This window comes from Tasmannia lanceolata, unplaced genomic scaffold, assembly GCF_043159265.1.
Source record: "Tasmannia lanceolata isolate RefF3 unplaced genomic scaffold, GAP_Taslan_0.1 ptg000037l, whole genome shotgun sequence".
Classification (NCBI taxonomy): Eukaryota; Viridiplantae; Streptophyta; class Magnoliopsida; order Canellales; family Winteraceae; genus Tasmannia; species Tasmannia lanceolata.
Genome location: NW_027518714.1, coordinates 8,739,658 through 8,767,040, shown reverse-complemented (window position 1 = coordinate 8,767,040; position 27,383 = coordinate 8,739,658). Strand labels below are relative to the sequence as shown.

The following is a 27,383-nucleotide window of genomic DNA, read 5'->3' as shown; positions in this document are numbered from 1 at the left end:
GGCCTTCAACGCCTGTTAATATATCATTGCCGATGTAGTGTTCAATATTTTATGATAGAATAAGCTTGGGTTTGAGAATATACTTTAATTTGACAGTGCTTTGTGTCACAACTCAGAACCATGGTTATGGGTAATAGTTATTGGTTTTATCCAAGCTTACTAGTAGAATAAAAAGGAAAGAATTTGTTTGTACATGAAAATTAAAGGAAAGCAAGTGCTAATACAGTATACTCCAGTTTTTACGAGGGTCGTGGATGTAAAAAAGATATCAAATAATAGAGAATATAATGGTATAAAATAATAGACTATAGAACCTTAAAGAATCTCTCTTACATTTAATAGCTGCCAAAACTAATTTTTTACTACAATAGTAGAGAGGAAAGGGTATGACCATAGGTCTTCACAAGTTGGTCACAGTTACTGCAACATTAATTTTCCCGAGTTTTTATATAATGCCCGACTGTGAAAATTACAAGGGCAGGGTGTCAAAACCTGCCCCTTGATTTTTGATATGGTCAAACCACCTTTTCTGACTTTCCACTTAGATCAAAAATCAAAGGGTTCAATTTTTTACGGTCGGCCACCATATAAATTCTCAATTTTCCCATGCTCTTAGGTGGTGTTTGGATATAGGGAAAAGAACATTATGGAAAATAAAATTTTCTTGACATCCATCAAATTTCTAGAATTCTTTTTATATCTTTGGTTCACATTCATCATTTTCGTTTGGTTTCCTGCTAGGAGAGTGATCCAGTGATGGAGGGAGTGAAGGATAAGAGGAAGAAGAATGTATGCCACTGGTTTCTTGGCGGATGAGACAAGGAGATAGAGAACAGTAAATTCACGCCCTAATCCATGCTACATAATAACTCAGTAAATCAACGCAATCAGCACCAATAGCCTATACCAAATACAAAAACAAAATTACCGAGTAGATATTAACAAAGCATAAACACCGTATAAGAAATTAAATTAAAAAAAAGACAAACCCAAATCAGGAGTAGATATTAACAAAGCATTTAACAGGTACCCAAATCAGGAGTCGATAGAAAAGACAAACCCTGTTAAAAAAAATATAGTAAAGAAATGAATTCATACAAAGAGGAACAAAAGGAGAAGAAAAGGATGGGATTTCTTTGGTGATGCTAGGGTTTCTTTGAGGATGAAATAACGAGGGTGTAGCGGGGCATGATTTTTAAGGAAGAAAGTCCTGATCCGGTGCAGATGGAGAGAATCTATGTACTCTTCGCCTCTTGGGAGCCAATAGATGATGTTAAAGCAGAATGGGCTTTCAATTTTCAAATATGATTGAGCACAGAATATTGGTGCATTTTTATAGAAATCTTGAGATTTGCAGCCCTTTTTGTGATTTGGATCCGGATCAAATCCTTTGATTTCCAAATCAGGGACTGACAGTGAAAAAAAATTAGATTTCCAAATATGCTATGGAAATAAGTAATTGGAAATCCACAGATCTCACAGTGTCCTTCACCCTCTTTGTTCCTCAACCTCTCCCCTCCACTAAGAATTACCCCTTCCCTCCGTGTCTCCCTCAACAAAACATGAGCTGGCGGATCTATTCATTTTGTATTCAAAACTCAATTCCAAAACCAAATGCAAAATATGAGGTTTCAAAAAGAACCCTAAGGCTCTGTTCACTTGCGTTCCCCGGAAAGCCTGACTAGAAGGACCAGGCCCATGTGATGTGATCCTCCAACAAATATCTATAATTCAATCCCAGATGCCAAAAATAACTTTTTTCATACGAGGATTTTTTTATCATCCAGGACCGTAAAATCCGGATTGTACATTTTCAGGATCGTAAAATCCATGTTTTAGCTTATAAAACGCAGGTTTTAGGTGGTAAAATCCATGATTTTAGAATCATGGATTATAAAAACCATGTATCCAAACAGCCCCAAAACGTATGTTGTTGGAATTGGTGTCTTAATTCAATAATGCTGAGACAGTGAGACTCCCTAGTCTCAGAGTGAGATTCCCGAAATGATGGGAGAGTGAGTTTGGATTGGAATTGGTGTCTTAATACATTATGCAGGGTGATGAGAAAAATAGGGAGGGAGAAACAGACTCACAGTTAAATAAGGCAGGTTGCCAGGAAGCAATAAGTGGGGTTGGGATCATCATATGGAAATGATTTTTGGGGAACAGCCTGTCTAGGTTGTATTCCATCTTATGGACGGTTTGGATCATCCTATGATGCGGTCCAGTCCGTACTCTACTTTTTGAAAAATAAGGGACAATAAGGGCTTACACCATATAAAATCTCTCTTTGTTCCTTGCATGACCATTATCATTTGCTACTCACTTTGTTTTAGGAGAAACTACATGATGGGTGGCGGGACAAACCAGTATTGTTTAAAAAGCACGATATGGCCCACTCCAAAGGATGATCCAAACTGTCCATTTGTTGGGCCACAATGTAAATAAGTTGTGCCCCAAAAATCATTTCCATAGGAAGATCCTAACCCCCTGATCTATTACATAGATCGGAGGATAATTAGGATCATCGTATGGAAATGATTTTTGAGGCACAACCTATTTACGTTGTGGCCCAACAAATGGACGGTTTGAATCATCCTATGGATTAGGCGACCAGGTTAGACCGGGTAACCTAGACAGATTAGGAAACTAGGTTAGATTGGCTTTTATCTCTTTTTATTAAATGTCGGGTTTTGATGTGAATCGGGTCAACCGGATACCTCAACCCAAACCCGACCCGACTCGACTCGGATTCAACTTCCTCAACCCGAACCCGAACCTAGATGCATCCCTACTGATGTTGCACCACTATGATGCCCTGTTGGCGTACTACCTGAAAGTGCCGTCCACACTCGTGTTGTTGGTTACTCTTTGGGGAGACTTTTACACCAAGCTTCCTCAATAGGAGAGATGTCCAATCCCCAAAATAAAGGGACTAGAGACATGTGCTCGACCTCTTCACAGGGCATGTCAATCGTGACCTCTTCAGGATTCTACCGTAACATAGGATGCGAGGGTTTAAAGAGGAGAGGAGGAATAATATTACGACTTTCTATTTTCGGACACTCCTTCCCCTTATCTAAAACGAACAGGGCCCGAGTAAAATTAGCCATGGGTGACAAAATGAAGGGGGTCTACAAGCTAAATTGGGGGGGGGCATACAGGCATACGATGGAAGAATAATGTGATCTTTTAATAACAAGTGTCTAGCTTCTTGTTGTGTTCTGGTCGTAAGAGAGTTGTATGTAAACATCGTCCAAAGCAAATAATTACGATTTGTAATCATTTTCAGGGCACAGATGTCGAGCAGTCCTACTCGAAAATGATTTGCTAATGAGAATCTGTTGAGTTGGGTGTCTTGAATACAAACCCGTTTAGGATCCGAAATATTGTGTGCGACCTGGATTAGGTCCTTTTATTCTGCCCGGCCCGTTTTATGTGTTTTTCGACTCGATAAGACTAACTTAAAGCCCGTTTTATATAAAGGAGCTTTTAGGGCTTATTTCGAGCGTAAGTCTTGTAAAGAGGGTTGAGAGCTCTAAAGAAAGTGGAAAATGGTGTGCTAGGGTTTCTAGAGGGTTTGGTAAGAGAGAGACCGATCTTCTCTTGTAATCTCTGAATCTTATAGTGGATTTTCTCGTCGCCTCTGCTGTGGAGTAGGCTTTTGCCGAACCACGTAAATCTTTGTGTCTTTGTGTGATTGCTTGTGTTTATTCTTTTGTTTTACTTTGCCATTGAAATCATATATTGCTATTTGGGGTTTTTCACAACAAAATCTACTTTTTGTGCCATGTGGGGGAACAATCTACTTTTTGTTGATTTTTCTAAACCAAAGGGATGGCGTATGCCAATCGTGATGTTGTGGCAAGAACCCATTTGGCCGGTTCCTACTTGTCTCACTCTTGGCTTCTCTAGCATTACTCGTTCACACCTGATGCCTGTCTCCTTTTTCAATATTATAGATTTTATTTGGGCCTCAGCTGAAGTGGATATTGTCTTGATCTGTTCCAAAGATTTAGGCCTCCTTATTTTGGATTTTGAGAACTGATTTTGAGTCCAAAACTGAATTTACGAGGAATGGACCAGACCTGGCCATTTCTAAATAACAAACGAAAGGAGTAAGGCTTGCAGGCATGGTCAACACCGCATCTTTTTTCGTCTAAAGAAATACAACAAAAAGATTATAATAATGAGATAAGTTGTTAGGACTTTGGATGAGAAAGTACAATATTAGTTAGATAGAATCATAAATAAAAGTATAAAAATGGAAATAGTATTATGCTTATTTTAATAATGGCAATCATTCTCTTTATTTAATGCTTATGTTATCTGTTGTTTGTGAGAATGTCATGAATCATGATCCCTACTCACAAACGAGAGATACAAAAAAGAATTTAAGGGCGGCCAGTTTTATTCGAGAAAATTCCAAACCATGTTCAAACAATCTTCAAAATGGAAAATACAACGATTCTTGCGGTAGTCGGCTGTGCCTAAGATGCCAATAAATATGCCAAGCCTTCTCTCTTCCTTTTTCCATCTACAAAAGCCGATTCTTATGTTTTAAAGAATGCAAGATTATCTGTCCATGTTTCTGATAATCTCTTCATCTCTGCTGCTTTTCTCATGGGTGATGAGAATAGCATACTCCATATGGTGGAAACCCATGAAACTAGGGAAGCAATTGAAGCGGCAAGGAATCAAAGGCACCACTTACAAGTTTTTCTTTGGAGACATAAAAGAGTATGGAAGGTCGATAATGGAAGCATACTCTAAACCTATGAATCTAAATCACCAAACAGCGCCACGTCTGGTACCATTCATTCATCAGATGGTCCAAACTTATGGTCTCTCTCTCTCTCTCTCTCTCTCTCTCTCTCTCTCTCTCTCTCTCTCTCTCTCTCTCGACTCCATATTTAATGATAACACTACTCTCTTCAATTTACACTTTCTAATCAGCTGTTAAAGGCTGAAAGCTAACAATAACCAATAAAAATAGTACTTAAAAAAAAGGGAGTGCATTATTAGAAGGGATTTGCTAGGGCTCATAGCAGAAGGCATTTCCTGGGCCGGCTGTTGCATGAGAGCAGCCACCTCCCGATGAATTAAATTAATAAGACAAATTCTGTTCAACAGTGAGCTTAATGTGACTGCTCTCTCATGCAACAGCCGGCGAAATGCCTTCTGTGATGATCCCTAACAAATCCCTTACTAAAATATGGGGCCCCAGATATCATTTCCCTGATTCAAAATATGTGTGATTCTATAGATGCTTTCCTTGCTCTACTCTGCTAAAATGCTTTTATGAGTTGAATTCATTTGAGATTGTAAAGTGTTTTGAGTTCTCCTATTGCGGTTTTTCTAGTTGTAATTTTATGAAAAAGAGTGTTATGTGTTTTCATTGCAATTTCATACCTTGGATTTGTAGTAGTTCTTCTCAAGTACTGATGTTTGGGTTCTTACAAGCAGGCAAGATATGCATGATTTGGTATGGGCCAACCCCAAGGGTTATCATCTCAGATCCGGAGCTGATGAAGGAAGCCCTGTCAGACAAATTTGGTCACATAATCAAGCTCCAATTAAACCCTCTCCAAAGACTGCTACTCCAGGGGCTTGCTGGCTTGGAAGGAGAAGAATGGACTGAACGTAGGAGAATGATTAATCCGGCCTTCCACCTAGAGAAGCTCAAGGTTGCATCTGCTAACGCTATTGCTTTTCTGCAAAACCCATGTACATATACTAATCAAAACACTAACCTGAGCATTTATCTAATAAAAGAGATTGATCCCAATTGTCGATCTAGGGTTAGAAAGAAATGCAACAAAAAAAATCAAGAAATCAAATGAAAAAAAAAACACCAAATAGACAAAACACAAGATATCCTATACAACTAAGATCTAATATAAAATCCTGAATATAGGAGTTTCACTCAAACAAGGTAACAACTGTGATTTCCACACCATGAAAATACCCTTATTATTATGCCCCCATTCCTAGACCCCAAACGGGCCATAGGAATGGGGGCACAGTAATATCTAATTCTTTCAATATAAATTGTTATAGGTTGGGATTTCAGAACAACAAATTATTTTAAGACAGCACAGACCTGCCACACAGAACAAGCATCACTGACTCAACTATATTGCTAAGGTTATATTTATTTATAATGGTACATTTCATAATTACAGGGTATGGTACCAGCATTCTCTATTAGTTGCAGTGGATTGATCAAAAGGTGGGAGAACTTACTGGGTCCCCAAGGATTTTGTGAATTGGATGTCTGGCCTGAATTCCAGAATCTTACCGGAGATGCCATCTCACGAACAGCCTTTGGTAGCAACTATGGAGAAGGAAAGAGGATATTCCAACTTCAGAATGAACAGGCCGCTCTGGCCATCGATAGTTCTCGGATGATATACATCCCAGGTTTCAGGTACATTGCCATATCTCTGTTTTTTCCAGTCATTGATTCTTTATCAGTGTCCTTTAGATACCAATAGAGGATATCAATATAACAGTGATCAAGATTTGTACTTAATATTTCATTTATCTGGTTGATCACAACCAATATTCACAATAACATTTCAGATTTAAGTACACAATCTCAGGTTGAAAACGTAGCCTTGGGTCATTTGCAACCATTTCTCTTCTATCATATCTAGTCCAGAGCAACACACACATATCAACACCAAAACTAGTTACATAAAAAAAGAAATAATTTTATTCTGAAAAAAAAAAAATTTCTATTGAACAAATGAAGAAAACATGAATGAAAAAGCGCCACAGTGGCAACATTAATCGTCAAGTATTTAAAAAAAAAACACAAATTGTCTCACAGCTTCTATTCACTGTTTTGCCTAGGTTCCTTCCTACACAAAAGAATAGGAGGAGAATGAAGTTGGACAAAGAGATCAGAAGGTTGTTAAGAGATCTGATCCACAAGAAAGAGAAATCAATGCAAATGGGAGAATCAGGGAAGGATGACCTACTTGGCATGTTGTTGCAATTAAAATACCAAAATGAGAATGAGTCGGGGAACAAAGTACTTACAAATGAAGAGGTGATAGAGGAATGCAAGTTGTTTTACTTCGCTGGGCAGGAGACGACCTCAGTCCTGCTAACATGGACAATGGTTCTCTTAGCTATGAATCCAAGCTGGCAAGAAAAAGCAAGAGAGGAGGTACTGCAAATATGTGGGAAAATCAAACCAAATTCTGAAAGCATAAACCAATTTAAGATTGTGAGTATTTTTCACTCCATCTAATTACTCCTAAAACTTATTACTGCTTATGCGATTGTTAATTTTCTACCTTGAAATTTCAGATGGTAATTCATGTTTCCTTAATGGAAAACATGGAAAAGTTGATGCATTCATTTCAAGAAACTTGAAGATAATTTTAGAACATTAGTTGTCCATAGTGATTTGAAATATTATGTAACAGTACTAATTTTAAGAAAATACTTGGTGCATATAATCTTTTGATTCTTTTCACTCCAAGTGTTATTCTATATAAAAAAAAAAAGAGAAAACGGAGAAAACGGTTCCTACACATTTGTGTAGAGAGTTCTCTACACACTAGCTTAAAATACAGTGGGGGCCCACATTGTTTGGGTGATCCAAGCCATCCATTTTAAAGGCCCTCACATAGATAGGGTGTCTACAAAAAATCAGATCCATAGGATCATCCCAACCCTACGATTTGTGGAGGTAAAATGGATGTCTTTAAACCTTCACAAATTAGTCCAATTTTTGCCTCTACGGTTAGAATAGTTAGGATGATCCTCTGGATCTGATTTTTTGTGGACACCCTATCTATGTGAGGGCCTTAAAAATGAATGGTTTGGATCACCCAAATAATGTGGCCTCCACTGTATTTTAAGCTAGTGTGTAGATAACTTATCTACACATGTGTGTAGGAACCGTTTTCTCCAAAAATTGGACTAATTTGTGAAGGTTTAAAGACATCCATTTTACCTCCACAAATCGTAGGGTTGGGATGATCCTCTGGATCTGATTTTTTGTGGACACCCTATCTATGTGAGGGCCTTTAAAATGGATGGCTTGGATCACCCAAACAATGTGGGCCCCCACTGTATTTTAAGCTAGTGTGTAGAGAACTCTCTACACATATGTGTAGGAACCGTTTTCTCAGTGTTATTGCATATATTTGCTTACACCTGCATTTCTGTACAGGTAACCATGATCTTATATGAAGTTTTAAGGTTGTATCCACCTCTAACTATGCAAATTCGACATACCTACAAAAGAATCAAGTTGGGAGATATCTCAATTCCTGCCGGTGTCGACCTCTTGCTACAGACACTCCTTATCCATCATGATCCTGAGTTGTGGGGCAAAGATTCTGAAGATTTCAAACCAGAAAGATTCTCTAAAGGAGTTTCAAACGCAGCAAAGGATCAAATTGCATTCTTTCCATTTGGATGGGGTCCAAGGATCTGTATTGGTCAGAACTTTGCAATGATAGAAGCTAAAATGGCACTGGCTATGATTCTTCAGCACTTCTCTTTTGAACTCTCACCCTCCTACACGCATGCTCCTTATAGTGTTGTAACACTTCAACCACAACACGGGGTTCAGATCATTCTACACCAACTCTAAGGCCTTCAACGCCTGTTAATATATCATTGCCGATGTAGTGTTCAATATTTTATGATAGAATAAGCTTGGGTTTGAGAATATACTTTAATTTGACAGTGCTTTGTGTCACAACTCAGAACCATGGTTATGGGTAATAGTTATTGGTTTTATCCAAGCTTACTAGTAGAATAAAAAGGAAAGAATTTGTTTGTACATGAAAATTAAAGGAAAGCAAGTGCTAATACAGTATACTCCAGTTTTTACGAGGGTCGTGGATGTAAAAAAGATATCAAATAATAGAGAATATAATGGTATAAAATAATAGACTATAGAACCTTAAAGAATCTCTCTTACATTTAATAGCTGCCAAGACTAATTTTTTACTACAATAGTAGAGAGGAAAGGGTATGACTACAGGTCTTCACAAGTTGGTCGCAGTTACTGCAACATTAATTTTCCCAAGTTTTATGAAAATTACAAGGGCAGGGTGTCAAAACCTGCCCCTTGATTTTTGATATGGTCAAACCACCTTTTTTGACTTTTCATTTAGATCAAAAATCAAAGGGTTCAATTTTTTACGGTCGGCCACCATATAAATTCTCGATTTTCCCATGCTCTTAGGTGGTGTTTGGATATAGGGAAAAGAACATTATGGAAAATAAAATTTTCTTGACATCCATCAAATTTCTGGAATTCTTTTTATATCTTTGGTTCACATTCATCATTTTCGTTTGGTTTCCTGCTAGGAGAGTGATCCAGTGATGGAGGGAGTGAAGGATAAGAGGAAGAAGAATGTATGCCACTGGTTTCTTGGCGGATGAGACAAGGAGATAGAGAACAGTAAATTCACGCCCTAATCCATGCTACATAATAACTCAGTAAATCAACGCAATCAGCACCAATAGCCTATACCAAATACAAAAACAAAATTACCGAGTAGATATTAACGAAGCATAAACACCGTATAAGAAATTAAATTAAAAAAAGACAAACCCAAATCAGGAGTAGATATTAACAAAGCATTTAACAGGTACCCAAATCAGGAGTCGATAGAAAAGACAAACCCTGTTAAAAAAAATAAAGAAATGAATTCATACAAAGAGGAACAAAAGGAGAAGAAAAGGATGGGATTTCTTTGGTGATGCTAGGGTTTCTTTGAGGATGAAATAACGAGGGTGTAGCGGGGCATGATTTTTAAGGAAAAAAGTCCTGATCCGGTGCAGATGGAGAGAATCTATGTACTCTTCGCCTCTTGGGAGCCAATAGATGATGTTAAAGCAGAATGGGCTTTCAATTTTCAAATATGATTGAGCACAGAATATTGGTGCATTTTAATAGAAATCTTTGAGATTTGCAACAAAACATGAGCCGGCGGATCTATTCATTTTGTATTCAAAACTCAATTCCAAAACCAAATGCAAAATATGAGGTTTCAAAAAGAGCCCTAAGGCTCTGTTCACTTGCGTTCCCCGGAAAGCAAATCCCTGGAAAACAGCCTCTTTTTTCCTTGACAAGACCTTGACAAGACAGAATTCTGGTGTTCACTTGCTTTCCTGAGAAAGTAACAAGCCTAGGTGGACAATGTCAAATAATGACATGGAAATTGCCAAAAATGATGTGGAAATGTCTCTTTTCTCACGAAACCAAATCCCACTATTTTGGTCGGATTTGCTTTCCCGGGAAAACTAGTGAAAAAAGGTGGGCAAGCAATTTCTCGGGAAACCTTTTCTTGCACAATTCCTGCGCACGTGAGCAGGCGCGAGAAACCTTTTCCTACACAATTTCCCTGGATTTCTTTTCCTAATGCCACGTCAGATTCCCGGGAGACCTTTTCTTTTCCTTTCCCGGGAAAACAAGTGAACAGAGCATAAGGGAAATGATATTTCCCCCCTCTGACGGATAAAATCCCTCCTTTAACGTTATTCGTTAAGTTTTAAAGGCAGAGGAAAACGTTGAAGGGGGAGAATTTATCCTCAAGAAGTGAACCATTCTCACAGAAACCGTTAAAGGGGAGGATTTCGCTGAAGGGGGGGGGGGGGGGGGGGGAAGGGGGGGAATATCATTTCCCATAATTAATATGTATAACCATTTTCTTGCGTTGGATGTTTCATGTATTGGATGAGCCAAACATTTATTGCATTTCCTACTTGTTTCCTTCTTCCCTCCTTTTTCATTTAACATTTTACTTAGGCCCCTTTCGTTTTGGATTTTGACAATCTTGAGTCATATAATCAGTTTTTAACTCAAAAATCAATTCTCAAAATCCAAAACAAACGGGTAGGGGTGCAACTCGGGTTGATTTTTGGGAATTTGGGTTGGGCTTTTACCTTAAAATCGGGTCGGGTTCAGGTTGATTCCTATTCATTTTTTTTGCAAAAGCTCAACCCAACCCGACCCAAGTAGCACCCCTACAAACAGGGCCTTAGAGCCTCTTTGGCTGCCACCAAAATTGGTTCTTATTTGCAAGATTATCTTAAGGGATTTGCTAGGGTCCATTGCAGAAGGCATTTCGCGGATGGTCTGTTGCATTTGACAGCAGCCACCTCGTGAATGAAGACAAAGTCGGCTCAAAAGTGAGCATGTGTGGCTGCTGTCAGATGCGACAGACCATCCGCGAAATGCCTTCCACGATGGACGCTTGCAAATCACTTACTTTAATTTAATCGTATAGTAATGTGGACATTAGGGCCACTCTGAAAGCAATTAACTAATATTAAAAGGTATTGCAACAGTTGTTTGGATATAAAATTATGAGGTATTCTAAACTGAAGGTGCCCTTATAGAAATAGGGTGAAAGGATGCCCCCATTGGCTGCAAGGAGCAGATATGCATTTATATCGCCCTCGCAGCCAATGGGGGCGCCCTTTCACCCCATTTCTGCAAGGGTGCCCTTCAGTTTAGAATATGCAAATGATTTTTAGGAGTACCCAAAGAGACCTTTTGGCATGGGTAAAATCCCATTTTATTTTGCCAAAAAACGAATCTAACAAAAAGATTAAAAATGAGAGAAGTTGTTTGGATGTGAAAGTACGCTACTAGCTAGTAGATACAAGTATAATAAGGGAAGTGATATATCCGCCCCTTCTGATTACCAGGGACACCCAGAGCGAGTGTATCGATGACTAAAGCGGGGCTGATGTACTTGGCGTCAGAAGAATTCAATGGGCCTTATTGCCACTTACACTCTGGCCCTGGGTGTCCCTAGTAATCAAAAGGGGCAAATATATAGCTTCCCTAAGGGAAATGGTATTTGATGCAGGCGACATCTTCAATGACTTACAATGGAGCGGTGCCTAATTTCTAGACAATAATGATTAGGAAACCTCTTGTCGTTAGGAATCTTTTATTAGGAAGAGTCGTCTTTGGTCTTGTAAAACGAGTATATAAGTGGATAGTTGAGAATAGAAAGGGAAAGACCTTTGGACTTTTTTTGAACTATTAACCTATACTTCTCCTTTTCTTTATGCTACCGTTCGTAAAGCCATAGGTTGAAGAGGTTTGAATGCAAGTTGCACTTCGGATTTGCGTGTTTCTTCTTCCGTTGCACTGAATTGGTATAAGAGCGCTCCTTGATCCTTCTCATTTGACAGGCAACTATTATGGTTAACAATCGTGAGCATGGTCAAGGTTTTCGTATGGATGCGTCTCATCAAGATCACCAAGCCAATGAAGTCGAAGAATTAAAAAGGCAAGTCCAACAACTTATGGAACGTTTAGTGCGTTTCTAGACTCCAAGCCACGACGTGAAAAGCCTAATTGTTTGCGGCATAATATTTTGCATACAAGATGTACATTGAACAGAAAGATTTGCAATTGATATCTCATTATTGACAATGGGAGTTACGGGAACGTGGTGGTATAAGAAATGGTCGACAAGCCCAACCTTAAGATTGAGAGGAGGCCTATGACTTACAAGCTTGCATGGTTTAAGAAAGAGAATGATGTACTTGTTGATCAACGTTGTTTAGTTTTTTCTCTATCATTAAACAATATCAAGATGTTGAATGGTGTGATGTGGCACCCATGGTTACTTGTCACTTCTTGTTGGGTCCTCTATGGCAATACGAACAAAAAACAATTCATGATGGATACAAAAACACTAACACGTTTGCTAAGGATTAAGCCAACGTGATTTTTGGGTCCATCTAAGATGGAACGTATTCCTAAGCCTTTAAAAGGGGAGGAGAGTAACTTTCTATTCATGGCCCGATTTATAGAAGAATCGAAAGAAATTAGGACTGATCCGAGAGTGCAATAACGATACAAAGAATTGGATGAGAAGTATAGGAAGGGTGTGAAATTCAAAGAAGGATACTTTGTTTGGATCAACATGCATAAGTAGAGGTTCCCAAGTGGTAAACATAGCAAGTTGCAAGACTAAGCGAATGGACTGTTTCGTGTACACAAGCGTATCGACGAGAATGCTTATATGATCTACCTATCTGGAGACATAGGAGTTTCCACGACTTTCAACATAGCTGATTTGAAGGTATATCACGAAGATGACGGTGATGATCATTCAGTCTCGAGTGTGAACCCTTTTCAACCGGGGAGTCTGATGCAGGAGCATCCGTCAGCGACTTGCAAGGGGGTTGTACTGAATTTCCAATCAAAGATTAGTATTCTGAAACCTCTTTGTTTTAAGGATTTTGTTTTCTTATTCTTATTCTTATTTTTAGCTAGTACTTATTTAAATTCAAAGATTTTAGGATATCGTAAGTTTTACTTATAATTTTTTCAGTGACTTTTGTTGTTACTTATGGACCTAGGAGTCTTTTATTATGAAGGAATACTTCTGGACAGTTGAGAATAGAAGGAATACTTCTGGACGTTTTTTGAACTATTAACCTATTCTCCTCCCTTTGTTTCTGTTACGGCTTCGTAAATCCATAGAGATTGAAGAGGTTGAATGCGGGCTACAGATTTGCGACTTTCTTCTCCCATCGTACTTGTATTTTTGTTTATTTTAATAATGGCACTCATTCTATTTATTTTATAGAAGGCGACCCTTGGTGCAATGGTAAGGGTGCTCCATATTGACCTGGTGGTCACAGGTTCGAGTCACGAAAACAGCCTCTTTGCAAAGCAGTGGTAAGGCTGACTCCCCAATGGCGGGAGCCTCGTGCACTAGGCCGCCCTTGTATTCTATATATTTTATGCGTATGCATCCCTTGTTTGTGAGAATGGCACGATCCCTACGCACAAACGAGAAATACAAAATAGAAAGTGAAATGATATACTAAACCTTTTTATTTACTTGGGACAGCCCCTCTAGTGTAAAAGAGTAGCCATAAATACACATAGACAGGGCTGTCCCAAGTAAAAAAAATGGGTGAATACATATAGAAAATGCCAAAAAGAAAACGTTGTGGGATCGACCCCCACGATTTTGACATAGGCCATTCCCCAGGTAGGGCAATTCACAATGAATCATCACCAAATTTAGGTACATGTTTTTGGACGATGGACTCAAAGACTTTTTATTGTAGAAAATTCCAAACCAATGAAAAAATGAACTACCACTGTTCCGATAGGCATTGTTGATATCTTCTCTGAGTGACACGCTAATAAATATGCGGACCCTTCTCTCTTCCTTTCTCCATTTAGGAAAAGCTTATTCATTTTTTTTTCAAAGAATGAAAGATTTTCTGTCCATGTTTCTGATGATCTCATCATCTCTGCTGCTTTTCTCATGGGTTGTAAGAATAGCATACTCCCTATGGTGGAAACCCATGAATCTAGGGAAGCTATTGAAGCAGCAAGGAATCAAAGGCACCAATTACAAGTTTTTCTTTGGAGACTTGATAGAGCATGGAAGGTCGATAAAGGAAGCATACTCTAAACCTATGAATCTAAATCACCAAACAGTGCCACGTCTTCTACCATTCATTCATCAGACGGTCCAAACTTACGGTCTGTCTGTCTCTCTCTGTCTCTCTCTCTCTCTCCACACACATGAGATTTTATATGGCGCCCCAGAGTTAGAGTTACTGCCCTTGAAATTTGATCCAACGGCAGCCCACTTTTTAAGAGGGTGCTGTTGGATCAAATATCAAAGGCGGTACTTATATAGTACCGCCTATACCGAACTTCATACTCAGGCACCATATAATTTCTCTTATATATTATATAATATATTTTGGGATCCTCAAAGTGGAGTGATTTAGTAAGGATAAACACTAGCAGGAAAAAAACACAACGGAGACAAAGTTCGGATTCAGGAATAATTTGATGGGGGCAGATTTTTTTTTTAAAAATCGGCCGCAAACGCATGGGTTTTTACATAATTTTGATTTTCTTGTAATATTTACTGATAACATATGAGAAATTAATTAAATGTTTGTCAATTTTCACTTTCAATTTCTGGAATCCCCAAAAAAGTCGCTTTGAAATATTGAATTCTGAAAAACTTCGTGTATCCATACGTACCATACATGCATACATACATACACGGATAAATAACAATGGTGTTTTCGACATTCTAAACAATAAAAAAACAATTTCGAAAGTTAGGCCCACATCAATTCTTGTTAGAATATGTGGGATCCAACGGATTGAGTTAAGATCTCACCGTTGGATCATCTTGGAGGTAGATTGGGTAAGTTGGCTAAATGAAGGAACTAGATAAATTAGCCAAGTGGATTAGAAGAGGCAAGCAAGAGAGATTAGGAAAGTAGATTTGATTAGGTTAGATTAGAATATTCTAGTGTTATCTCTCTCCATAATTGTCTTGATTTATTTCTATGTTTATTATGAAAGTGCTCTATAAAAGCACCAATGGATTCTCTTTGTAAGCATCCAAGAATTAGTGAAATCTCATAATTTTGTCAATTCTCTTTTATAAAAAAAAAAGTCAATACTTTGGCTGATGAAGTATATCGTTTCACCCTAAACATTTTATAGTTGGAGCTAGGATGATCTAATAGACAATCCAATTTGAAATTGATTGTGACCCATACACTAAAACTAGGATTCGAAGAATTCTCCACTAGTATTTGATAGATTAAGATCCAAACAGATCATGACCCAGAAATAGGTGGATCCAATCCGAATTTGGTTGTTGATAACCCTACGACTAAATGCCAAGGCCCTATTTGCTTTGGATTTTAAATACCGATTTTTAGTCCAAAACTTTGGTTTGGATTTTGATAACCAATCAGCAGCCGAAAACTGATTATTCGACTCAAAATCAAATTCCAAAAAGGGATTTACTAGGGCCCATCACAGAAGGCATTTCATGGCCGGCCGTTGCATGAGAGAGCAGTAACATATCCCGTGATATGTTACTGCTCTCTCATGCAACGGCCGGCCACGAAATGCCTTCTGTGATGGTCCCCAGCCAATCCCGTAAAATAAAGAGAAGAGTGCAAATATCAAAACAAGAAATGCCAATATCAGCTCCACTATAATATGCATGATGTAGTGCCGATAAAACAAACATAATTAGGATTGCTTACGACCACAAAATATACGTACTCAATATATGTACGTACAATCCATGTATGAGAACATACAAAAATAAAATCATGTCGGTAAATTCTCTAAGGCCACGTTTGGATACCTCATGTTTTTGTATTTGGATTTGGAATTGAGTTTTGAATAAAAAAATACTTCAATCATCCTCATGCTCATGTTGTACGAGGGAGGGAGGCGGGGACAGCATCGAGGGTGAAGGTAATTGCCACAAATATTGATTTCCAAATAATGTCTTGCAGAATAGATTTGCAAATCGGATTTTTTTGTAGCTGATTTGGAAATCTAAAGATCTGATGCAGTTCCAAATCTCAACTACAAACGTGAGAGATCCAAATCTAAATCTTGTGGGCATCCAAACGGGCCTAACTTCATAATAATGCAAAGGGAATTGATATTCCACTCCATATTTAGTAATAACAAAACTCTCTTGCCATTAAAAAAAAACACACAACTCTCTTCAATTTACACTTTCTAATCAGCTGTTAAAGGCTGTCACAGTTCCTATAAAAGCTAACAATATCCAATAAAAAAGTACTTTTAGGAGTGCATTATTAAAAGATGGTAGTTCGGAGTTCGGACATCATTTCCCTGATTCAAAATATGTGTGATTCTATGGATGCTTTCCTTGTTCTACTCTTAAAAATACTTTTAAGAGTTGTATTCGGTTGAGATTGCCAAGTGTTTTGAGTTCTTCTAGTGATGTTTTTCTAGTTTTAATTTTATGAAAAAGAGTGTAATGGGTTTTCATTGCAATTTCATACCTTGGATCTATGGTAGTTCTTCTCAAGTACTGAAGTTTGGGATATTCAAAACAGGCAAGATATCTATGATTTGGGATGGGCCAACCCCAAGGGTTATCATCACGGATCCGGAGCTGATGAAGGAAGCCCTGACAAACAAATCTGGTCACCTTAACAAGCTCCAATTAAACCCTCTCATAAAAGTGATAGTCCCGGGACTTGTTCGCTTGGAAGGAGAGAAATGGGCTGAACGTAGGAGGATGATTAATCCAGCTTTCCACCTACAGAAGCTCAAGGTTGCATCTGCTAACGCTATTGATTGTGTGCAAAACCCATGTAGATATACTAATCACAACACTAACCTGACCCTAATAAGAGGTTTATGAGCAAATGTCAATCTAGAGTTAGATAGAAATGGAAAAAAAAAGGGAAAACAAAGAAAGTAAATGAAAAAACAATTATCAAATCGACAAAGTACGAGGTATCCTATACACCTGAGATCATATATAAAATATTAACTATAATCCTGAATGTTAAGAGTTTCACTCCCTAAATTTGCTTTATATAATTATTGCCATTTCAAAAAAAAAAAAGAGTTTCACTCAAACACGGTAACAACTATGTGATTTTAACATGATAAAAATATCCTCATTATTGTGCCCTGGATCCCAAATGGGATAGAATTTGAGAGAACTTGTTCTGACCATCCCGGTCCTTTCTTGTTTCAGTAAAATCTGTTTACATGCAAAAAAAAAATTCAGAGATAAGTTTAGCAAGTTCTTTATGAAAACTCTTAACATTCAGGAGCATGTTACATTTATGTCTCAAATTCTACCCCGTGTATGTTCTTATGGGCCTTTACAATTACAAGATGGGCCTTAGTACAGAATCAGCCCAGGAGGTCAAGAGGGAAAGCTTTTGGACCCCCACCGCACACACCATTTTATCTATGATATCACTTGAGCCTTATAGGTGGTTAGTTGGGTCCTAGTTCCCTTCTTTGTTTTATTTTCAGATTGTATTGAGACATATTACTTCTTGCAGCCATAGTTATATCTATTGTTTCTTTTGGTGTGTATTATTGGTGTGATGCATGTTTGGGTAGAGTCTTAGACAGTTAGACCTTTGGTGAAGCTAAAGCAAACCCCCTAACACACATTGATTGAATATCTGAACAGTCATATGGAAGTGGGACCGACCTTGCTATTTTAATATTGAGGAACGATACATTTAGCATTTAAAGTTCTTCATAATGACTTGCAAACCTCCGGGTTTGACCAATTTAGCTACTTTGTTTATTTGGGTTTTTCTGGAATCCTATACCAACGCTATTACCCAAAAAACCCTAAATTTTTCGTACAAATTGTGATAACTAGGGATTAATGAACAACAAATTACCTTGATTTATTAGATTCTATTTATTTTCAAGCAGCAAGACACCACAGACCTGTTAAAGTAAGATGAGTTGCAAGTGTAGTGCTCAAGAAAGGAGAAAGAGAAATCTGAAATTTTCTAAGACTTTTGTTATTTCAAATGATGGCATACAACTGTTTATATAGACTTTTCTTACACACTTCTCATAACACTCTTAAATACAAAACATAAAGTCCAACAACTTCCTAGACTTAGGCTACTAATTTCCTATGCTTGACTTATCATTTCCTAGACAAAGATATTTCCCACACACGCCAGTTTCAATGCTCTTTCATTTTCCCACACACCCTCTTAATAAACTAAACATTTCCAAGGCTTTAACAAGACACCCATTTCCAAAACATGGACTCAAACTTATTTCTAGAAAGGACATTAATTTTCTTTCAACAAGACCTGCCACACAGAACACACATCAATGACTCAACCATTACTTTTCTTCTTCTTTTTTGAAATGGTAATATTATAAATGATGGGGGAAAAAAAAACAGGAGACCGAGATGGAACTCCCACATTTACAATAGAAAACAAGAAGACAAAAGAGACGAAATATACAATCAACAGCACACCACTCCTCAAGGAGGAAGGTGGTCAACCACCTAATAGAACCACCAGATACACCACGCTTGGCAAGCGCATCCGCCTTATCATTTGCCGATCTTCTGGCATGTTGATATCTGATAAAAGACCCCAAAGTTATCTCACCAATCTCATCAAATATGGAAAGAAATCTCCACGGAGGAGCCGACCCATCTTTCAGCCAACGAATCACATTTAGCGAATCCCCTTCAATAATGGTCTGATCCAACAGACTTCTATTAATATGCAAAATGCCAAAATGCGCAGCCCTCACTTCAGCTTTAGGGGCATCACAGACACCTATAGAGCCATAGTATGCCCACACTACTCCCCCCTCTTCGTTATGACACACTCCTCCCACCCCAGCCGGACCCGGATTGCCGAAGCTCGCTCCATCAAAATTAACCTTAAGCATATTTTGAGGAGGCGACTCCCACCTTTGCTAGACAAGAGCTCTCCGATCAACACTAAAACAAACCTCCCTCCAACCTTCCCAAAGATCATAAGCCGATACAAACCGGAAAGAAGGAAGGCATCTCACCCAAGATATAACCAAAGTGATAATCTTCAAGTAGATCCAATGAGGGTTCTTAGCTTTCCCCTCAAATATCCTAGAATTCCTCTCCTTCCAAATAGACCACCACATAGCAAGGTTATATTTATGTTATAATGGTGCATTTCCTAATTACAGGAGATGGTACCAGCATTCTCTATTAGTAGCAGTGAATTGATCAAAAGGTGGGGGAACTTATTTGGGACCCAAGGGTCTTGTGAATTGGATGTGTGGCCTGAATTCCAGAATCTTAGCGGAGATGCCATCTCTCGAACGGCCTTTGGCAGCAACTATGAAGAAGGCAAGAGGATATTCCAGCTTCAGAATGAACAGACCTCTCTGGCCATTGATGCTGCTCGGATGATATATGTCCCAGGTTTCAGGTGCATTGCTATACCTCATTTTTTCCAATCATTGATTCCTTGTCGGTGTATCAATATCAAGGTATCATGATTTATATTTAATATTTCATTTATCTGGTTGATCACAACCAATATTCACACTAACATTTTAGATTTAAATACAGTCTCGGTATGAAAACTAGACTTGGTTCATTTGCAACCATTTATCTTTTATCATATCTAGTCCAGAGAAAACCCATACACATATCAGCAACAAGACTAATTACATAGAAAAAGAAACAATGTTATTCTGGGGAAAAAAGAAGAAAAAACATTATTTCTTTTGAACAAACGAAGAAAACATGAACAAAAAAGCAGCACAACCAGTGGTATCAAGCGCTCAAATCTGGAAAGTTAATGGTGGGCCAAATCCCAAATGAGCTCACCACTTTTCACAGATTTAATAGAGCACATGATCGTCATGTATAAAAAAAAAAAAAACGCAAATAGTCTCAAATTTTCGATTCATTGTATTGTATAGGTTCCTTCCTACAAGAAAGAACAGGAGGAGAGTGAAGTTAAACAAAGAGATCAGAAACTTGTTAAGAGATCTGATCAACAAGAAAGAGAAGGCCATGAAAATGAGAGAATCCGGTAATGATGACCTACTCGGCATGTTGTTGCAATTTAAATCCCATGATGAGAATGAGTCAGGGAACAGTGTACTTACATATGAAGAGCTGATAGACGAATGCAAATTGTTCTACTTCGCTGGGCAGGAGACGACCTCAGTCCTGCTAACATGGACAATAGTTCTCTTAGCTATGAATCCAAGTTGGCAAGAGAAGGCAAGAGAGGAGGTACTGCAAATATGTGGGAAAAGCAAGCCAAATTCAGAAAGCATAAACCAATTTAAGATTGTGAGTATTTTTCACCTCACCCACTTACTAGTTACTAATAACACTAATTACTGCTTATGTAGTGGTTAATTCACAACAAACTTAAATATAATTTTTGAAAAATAGTTGTCCATTGTAATTTTAAATATTATGTAACACTACTAATTTTAAGGTAACACTTGTTGGATATAATCTATTGATTATTTTCACTCCAATCATTGTTATTGTGCAAAAAAGGTGTCATTGCATATATTTGCTTACACCTGCATTTCCTTACAGGTAACCATGATTTTATATGAAGTTTTAAGGTTGTATCCACCTATAACCATGCACTTTCGACATGCATACAAAAGAATCCAATTAGGAGAGATCTCACTTCCGGCTGGTGTCGACGTCTTGCTACCGGTACTCCTTATCCATCATGATCCTGAGGTGTGGGGCAAAGATGCTGAAGAGTTCAAACCAGAGAGATTCTGTGAAGGAGTTTCAAAGGCAGCAAAGGATCAAATTGCATTCTTTCCATTTGGATGGGGCCCAAGGATCTGTATTGGTCAGAACTTTGCAATGATAGAAGTTAAGATGACTATGGCTATGATTCTGCAGCACTTCTCTTTTGAGCTCTCACCCTCCTACACGCATGCTCCTTCTAGTATTGTATCACTTAAACCACAACATGGGGCTCAGATCATTCTACACCAACTCTAAGGCCATCATCGTCATTGCCTCTGTTACTATGTCATTGCCAATCTAGTGTTCAATATTTTATGATAGAATAAGTTTGGGTTAGAGCTGATAGTTCAATTTGACAGTGCCTTGTGTCACAACCCAGAACCATGGCTATGGCCTATGGGCTTCATACATGCTTACTAGCAGAATAAAAACGATAAAATTTGTTTGTATATGAAAAGGAAAGTAACAGCAAATACTAATACAATAGACCCTAACATTTTATTTGCGTGGAAGATGAAAAAATGATATAAAGAATAAAGAATATAACCTTATGTTGGGAATAGAGCCCATATACATCTTCAATGTATCTGCTATTCCGCACTTGTGGCAGATTTGTTTGCCGGCTTTTTACATTTCATACGTCACCTTACCAACACGCATTGCCATCCCAAGACAAGTCAGAGATCTTTTATACTACACTCATGAATACATTCCCAGGTCCAAGACGAGAAAAGACACGCAGCGTTTACACGGAATTACGGTATTAGGAATCGCTGAAAATAAAAGGAGGGGAGAAAACAAAGAGGTGACCTAAAAACAAAATAACTTGGGGAAGAATTCTGATTTGATTGTCGAAGTGGCTTCCCGGAGCCAAACCTTCGGGACCGCTGATGTTTTTTCTATGATTTCCGGTCACAGATTGAAGTCGTATCAACCCTGAGATCAAGATATTCAGATTTCTACACCATCACCTTATAAATTCTCTTAGTTTTAATAGCTGGCAAAACTAAATTTTTAATAGAATAGTAAAAAGGAAAGGGTACTACTGAAGGTTTTCAGTAGTTAATGCAACATTGCAACATCAATTTTCCCCGGCTCTTAGGTGGTGTTTAGATCTAGGGAAAAGAAAATTATGGAAAATAATGTTTTCTTGGAAATTTTTTTGGATTTTCTATAACTTGGTTGACATCCATAAATTTTCTGGAATTCTTTCTTCTTGTTTTTTTTTTACACCATACAAAGCACAATCTAAAATAGAGGACAGTAAACTCACGCGGTCACACCTTAATTACACATTCGGCATGCTACATAATAACTCATTAAACCAACCTAATCAACACCAATAGCTTATACCAAATGCAAAGACAAAATGAAAACAGAAAGCATCAAAGCAACATTACTGAATAGATATTAACAAAGCAACAGAAACACAAACATCGTACAACAAAGTAAATTAAAAATAAAAAATGAAATTTTACGGTAGAAAAAAACTGTACTGATAGCATTTAACAGGTACCCACATTAGGAATCGAGAGACAAGACCAAACCTGTTCAACATCGTGAAAGAACTGACAAAAAAATAAACTAAAGAAACGAGTTTATACAAAGGGGAATAGAAAAAAAGAAGAAGAAACCACCTGAAATGTATGATCAGGACCCTGCCAACCATGACGCCTCATCATCACTGGAGGAAAATAATAAAAAATAATGGAATTTTCTAAGGTGATTCTATGGTTTCTTTGAGGACGAAATAGGGTTGATTCTAGGGTTCCTTTGACGACGAAATAATAAGGGTGCAACAGGGCATGATTTTTCGAGGAGGAAGAAGAAAAATGGGGTGCTCTGAACGACGCGAAAAAGGGTACCCGTGATCAAATACACATTACTGGTAGGGGTGTAAATGGATATTCGAAAATTCGATTACCGTCCGCATCCGAATCCGTTTAAAACGAATATTATCCGGATCCGTTTCAAGCGGATATTATCCGAATCCGTTTATGAGATATTCAGCTCTTGACGGATGCGAATCTGGTAAATGGTATATCCGATCCGTTTAACATCCGAATCCGACAAGTAAATTTTTTATATTTATTATTAATAATATCATTAATATTTATTTTTACCTTTAAAAAAATCATTAATATTTATTTTTAGTAATGACACACTATCTTTTGTTTCTAAAAGAAAAGTTCAGAAAAAAACAAAAACAAAAAATGTTTTGGGTAGGAAATGAAGTAATCTCTCATTTTAAGGGCATTCTTGGAGTTTGACATGGCTTCTTATGAAGCAACAAATGTGGGCTGTAGGATGAAAGAGACAAATGGATGATGGTGATTGAAAGAAGATGTCATAGTTTTTAGAGAATTCTAGAGCAAAAAGGCCATAGTCATTGATGGTAAATGGACGGCTTAGATCAATTTTTCAACTTAGAGTTATATAAAAATCCAAAATGCAATTAAAAGAGGGGACTTCTAAGCTTTGCAAGGAGAAGCAAGAGAGAGGAGAAAGGAAGATGAGGCACCATCTTCGACATTCCTTGGTACCTCCAATCCCACCAAAATCCACCGCCGCCCCTCTCCACCTTCTCACAGCCACCTCCATCACCGCCAGTCACCTCCTTCTCTAACCCAATCCCCATCTCCATCCCCATTTCTCTTCATCTTCCACAATTAGCACTCTCACTTCCCCTGTTCAAAGTAGCCCAAACTCATTCCATCATATACATAAAAACAAAAAACACAAAGACCACACTACCAACACCATCATCCATCCCCACCGCCTCTCTCTGCCTTTGTTTTAAAAGGAAGAAGAGGATCTCATATATTTTAGGATTTGAGAGTTAATTTTGTGAAGAGAAGGCAGATGTCTGGTTTTAGGGTTTGAAAAATTTATTCGAGGAGTAAGAAGGAGAAGAAAGATAAAGTGCTGCAATAAAATGTTCGAATTTACCGGATAAACGGATACGGATAATATCCGAATTCGAAGAATATCCGACGGATACGAATTCGGTAATAGATATTATATATCTGTCAAATTCGAATCCCAATCCGAATTCGGATAGTGTATACTGTAATCGAATTCGGATATAGCCATATCCGATTCGAATTCGATCCGTTTACACCCCTAATTACTGGGTGTTTGGATTGAGTTTTTGGCCAGAGGTGATCCAAATCCCACATATGGGATGGTTTAGATCAGTTGAAAGTGGGGCCTAGTTACAATGTGGTCGCCTTACCAATGTTAACAAGAGTGCTGCTAAAAAGACACACACCTATTACAGTAGGGGTGCAACTTGGGTCGGGTTGAGGCCAACCCGAAAGCCTCAACCTCCAACCCTAATCCAATCCGACTCCTAACCCAGTTTGGTTAACCCGACCCGACCTGACCCGACTCGATTTCCTAAGTCGGTTTGGGTCGCTGAGGCAGGCTCCACCATTTTACAGTACACCTAATGAGAGGCGGAAATCTGTCGCTACTGGTTTCTACCCGAAAGCTAGTACATAATCCATGGAATGCTGTTGCTATAGGTTTCTACCCTTCAACCAATTATCTTCAAGAGGGATTTGCTAAGCTCCATCGCAAAAGGCTTTTCACGGCTGGTCTGTCGCAATTCAGACCAGCCACCTCGTGAATGGAGACAACACCTGAAAAGCCTTTTGCGATGGACGCTAGCAATTCCCTCTTCAAGAACGCCAAAAAAATATTTTCATATAAATCAAGGGAAACATTTGAAAGCTCAATACATTTCACTATATTAGTTCAACCCAATCAACTCAAAAAATCGGGTTGAACCCGTTAGGTTTGGGTTGACCCGACCCAAGTTGTACCCCTACCTATTAAGGATGTACTTGTATTGCAATCTTTTCAAGGATGATCTTTTTAGAAAAGGACGACCCTTATATTGTGATAATATGACAAACGTATCCCAACTTTCCAGCTTTGCTACAATTTTAGGGGATCTGTTTAGGGTAACCCTGGCGTAAGAATGTCATTGTTTCTCTATTAACAATTGTGACTCTTAAGTCCATAAAATACAAGGAGGTTGCTGATTTCTTACATATTGTCACATACTAAAGGCTTAGAATACTAACCATTTGATATAAGAAAATTGCTTCAATTAAACTACAATTATGGGCCAACCAATGTTGCTATTATGTTTAGTAGCAAGGATCTTATTTGAAAGTTATTTTTTTATTAGTAAAACCCTGTTTTTTATATATATTTTTTACATAATAAAAAGGAGAGAAATTATATGATGAGGGGCCTTGTGAATAAATACTCATCATCACATCCTTGATATTTGATCCAACAGCAGCTCACTTCTATGGCATTTCATCATATAATTTCTCTAAAAATGGATGACTTGAACCAACCCGATTCAATTTTTTCGGAACCTTCATGATAATATCCATCTAAATTAACAATGATCATATAATTTCTCTCTAACCTTATGGAGAGAAAAAATTCCTAAGATTAAACTTTCCATAAAAATGTTTTTCTTGCTATTCAAACAGGAAAATTGCATTAAAATTACAAATCTCTTGAGCAGAGAATATACATCTTTATTTTCAGATATTATTGAATTGTGGAGCCCTCCTGTTTTTCCCTCCCTTATTTTCTCGTTTTTCTCGTTTTATCTCTCTATTTCCTAATCTAGTAGCCCCTAGATTTTAAGTGCCTCCCGTTTTTCCCTCCCTTATTTTCTCGTTTTATCTCTCTATTTCCTAATCTAGTAGCCCCTGGATTTTAAGTTTTTAAACCTCCAGATTTCTGAAAACACATTAAATTAATGTGTCAATATCATATACATGGGCATTGGATACCCATTTTGACTTCCCTTTTTTCCATTTTTAAATTCAACAAACTTAAATAACCTGCTCATGTAATTTCAACATACTTTTCCTTGAACAAAACTTGGCTCAGGTCGGGATCTGAGGAACTTTCCTTAGACCCCCTATAATAATAGCAAAGAGTGTGGGGGTGTGGAAATATCAATTCGGTGCTTACCTTTTATTTTCAGAAGTAATTGATATTTCCAAACCAAAAAAAACCACTAACCCTAGTTATTTCTCTGCCTAAGGGACACGAATTTGAGAGGCACGGGGTGGTAGATGGGTAGACAAACTTCCAACAATTTCCTAAAAATTCAAATAATGACGCGGGTTGGGTCGGGTTGAGGCCAACCTGACTTGACCCGAGGAACCCATTTTTCCAACCTGAACCTGACCCGACTCGAATTCCAACCTGACGAGGTTCAACCTGACCCGAGGAACCCGATTTCCCAACCCGAGCCTGACCTGACGTGATTTCAACCCGACCCGACCCAACCCAAGTTTTTAAGCTTAAAAAAAAAAAAAAATGTAGGGTTTCACTCGGGTAAGGTTGCCAAACCTCAACCTGAACTTGACCCGAACCCAACCCGGGTTCGGAAAAGTCAACCCGACTCAACCCGACCCGACCTATTTTCGGGTTGAACCCCTCAGGTTCGGGTTGACCCCGACCCGAGTTGCACCCCTACTTTTACCGTTCTATACCAATTTTTTTATCTTCTTTAATCCCATTTAGACTGCCGGCGAGAATCCAAATAATCGGCACATTCTTTAAAAATAGGGAAAAATACACTTAGGCCCCCTGTGGTTTCTGACACATTCAACTTAACCCCTAATGTTAAAAAGGTTACAAGTAGACCCCTGTGGTTTCAAATTGTATAAGGTAGGCCCCCTCTTTTAAAACACTATCAATGCTAATGAAGACCCCATACAACCCTCCAAACCTCATACCCGAATCCAAACACTACCAAAAACACAGTGGGCCCACATTGTTTGGATGATCCAAAGCGTTCATTTGATGGCCCTTGACATAAATAGGGTGTGCCAAAAAAATCAGCTCCATAGGATCATCCTAACCCTTCAATCTGTGGATGAACCGTCAACTGAGGGGGTCTACCTTACACAAATTGAAACCACAGGGGGTCTAAGTGTAACTTTTTAAACATTTAGGGGTTAAGTTGAATGTGTCAGAAACCACAGGGGTCTAAGTGTATTTTTCCCTTAAAAATAAACAAGGGTGTTAATACATGGGATTATATATGGGGTAAGCCCGTGTAGTCCAATATTTTACGGTTTACACCATAGGATGATCCAAACAGTCCATCCAGACAAAGTGAGACAGGTCGTTCAGGATGAACAAAAGAGTAAACTTGGAGAATATCCCCAATTTCTTATACCTTGAGAGAGCCACCCAACATCTGAAGAGCATTCATAAACCGCCTCAATATCCTTATTCTATGCATGGATTTGAGCGGAGTTGGTGGGACCT

The 27,383-nt window shown here is 38.2% G+C and overlaps 2 protein-coding genes across 2 annotated transcripts; both read left to right on the top strand.

The window, feature by feature from the left end:
- Positions 1-4,567: 4,567 nt before the first annotated feature.
- On the top strand, positions 4,568-8,617 carry LOC143862132 (cytochrome P450 CYP72A616-like). The gene is made up of 5 exons (XM_077373123.1): positions 4,568-4,844; positions 5,467-5,687; positions 6,186-6,430; positions 6,859-7,237; positions 8,192-8,617. Exons 1-5 carry the CDS (start codon positions 4,568-4,570, stop codon positions 8,615-8,617), a joined length of 1,548 nt encoding a protein of 515 aa, XP_077229238.1.
- Positions 8,618-14,140: 5,523 nt separating this feature from the next.
- On the top strand, positions 14,141-21,514 carry LOC143861152 (cytochrome P450 CYP72A616-like). Its single transcript, XM_077372079.1, has 5 exons — positions 14,141-14,509; positions 16,888-17,108; positions 19,514-19,758; positions 20,258-20,636; positions 20,895-21,514. Exons 1-5 carry the CDS (start codon positions 14,170-14,172, stop codon positions 21,318-21,320), a joined length of 1,611 nt encoding a protein of 536 aa, XP_077228194.1. The 5' UTR covers positions 14,141-14,169; the 3' UTR covers positions 21,321-21,514.
- Positions 21,515-27,383: the final 5,869 nt, after the last annotated feature.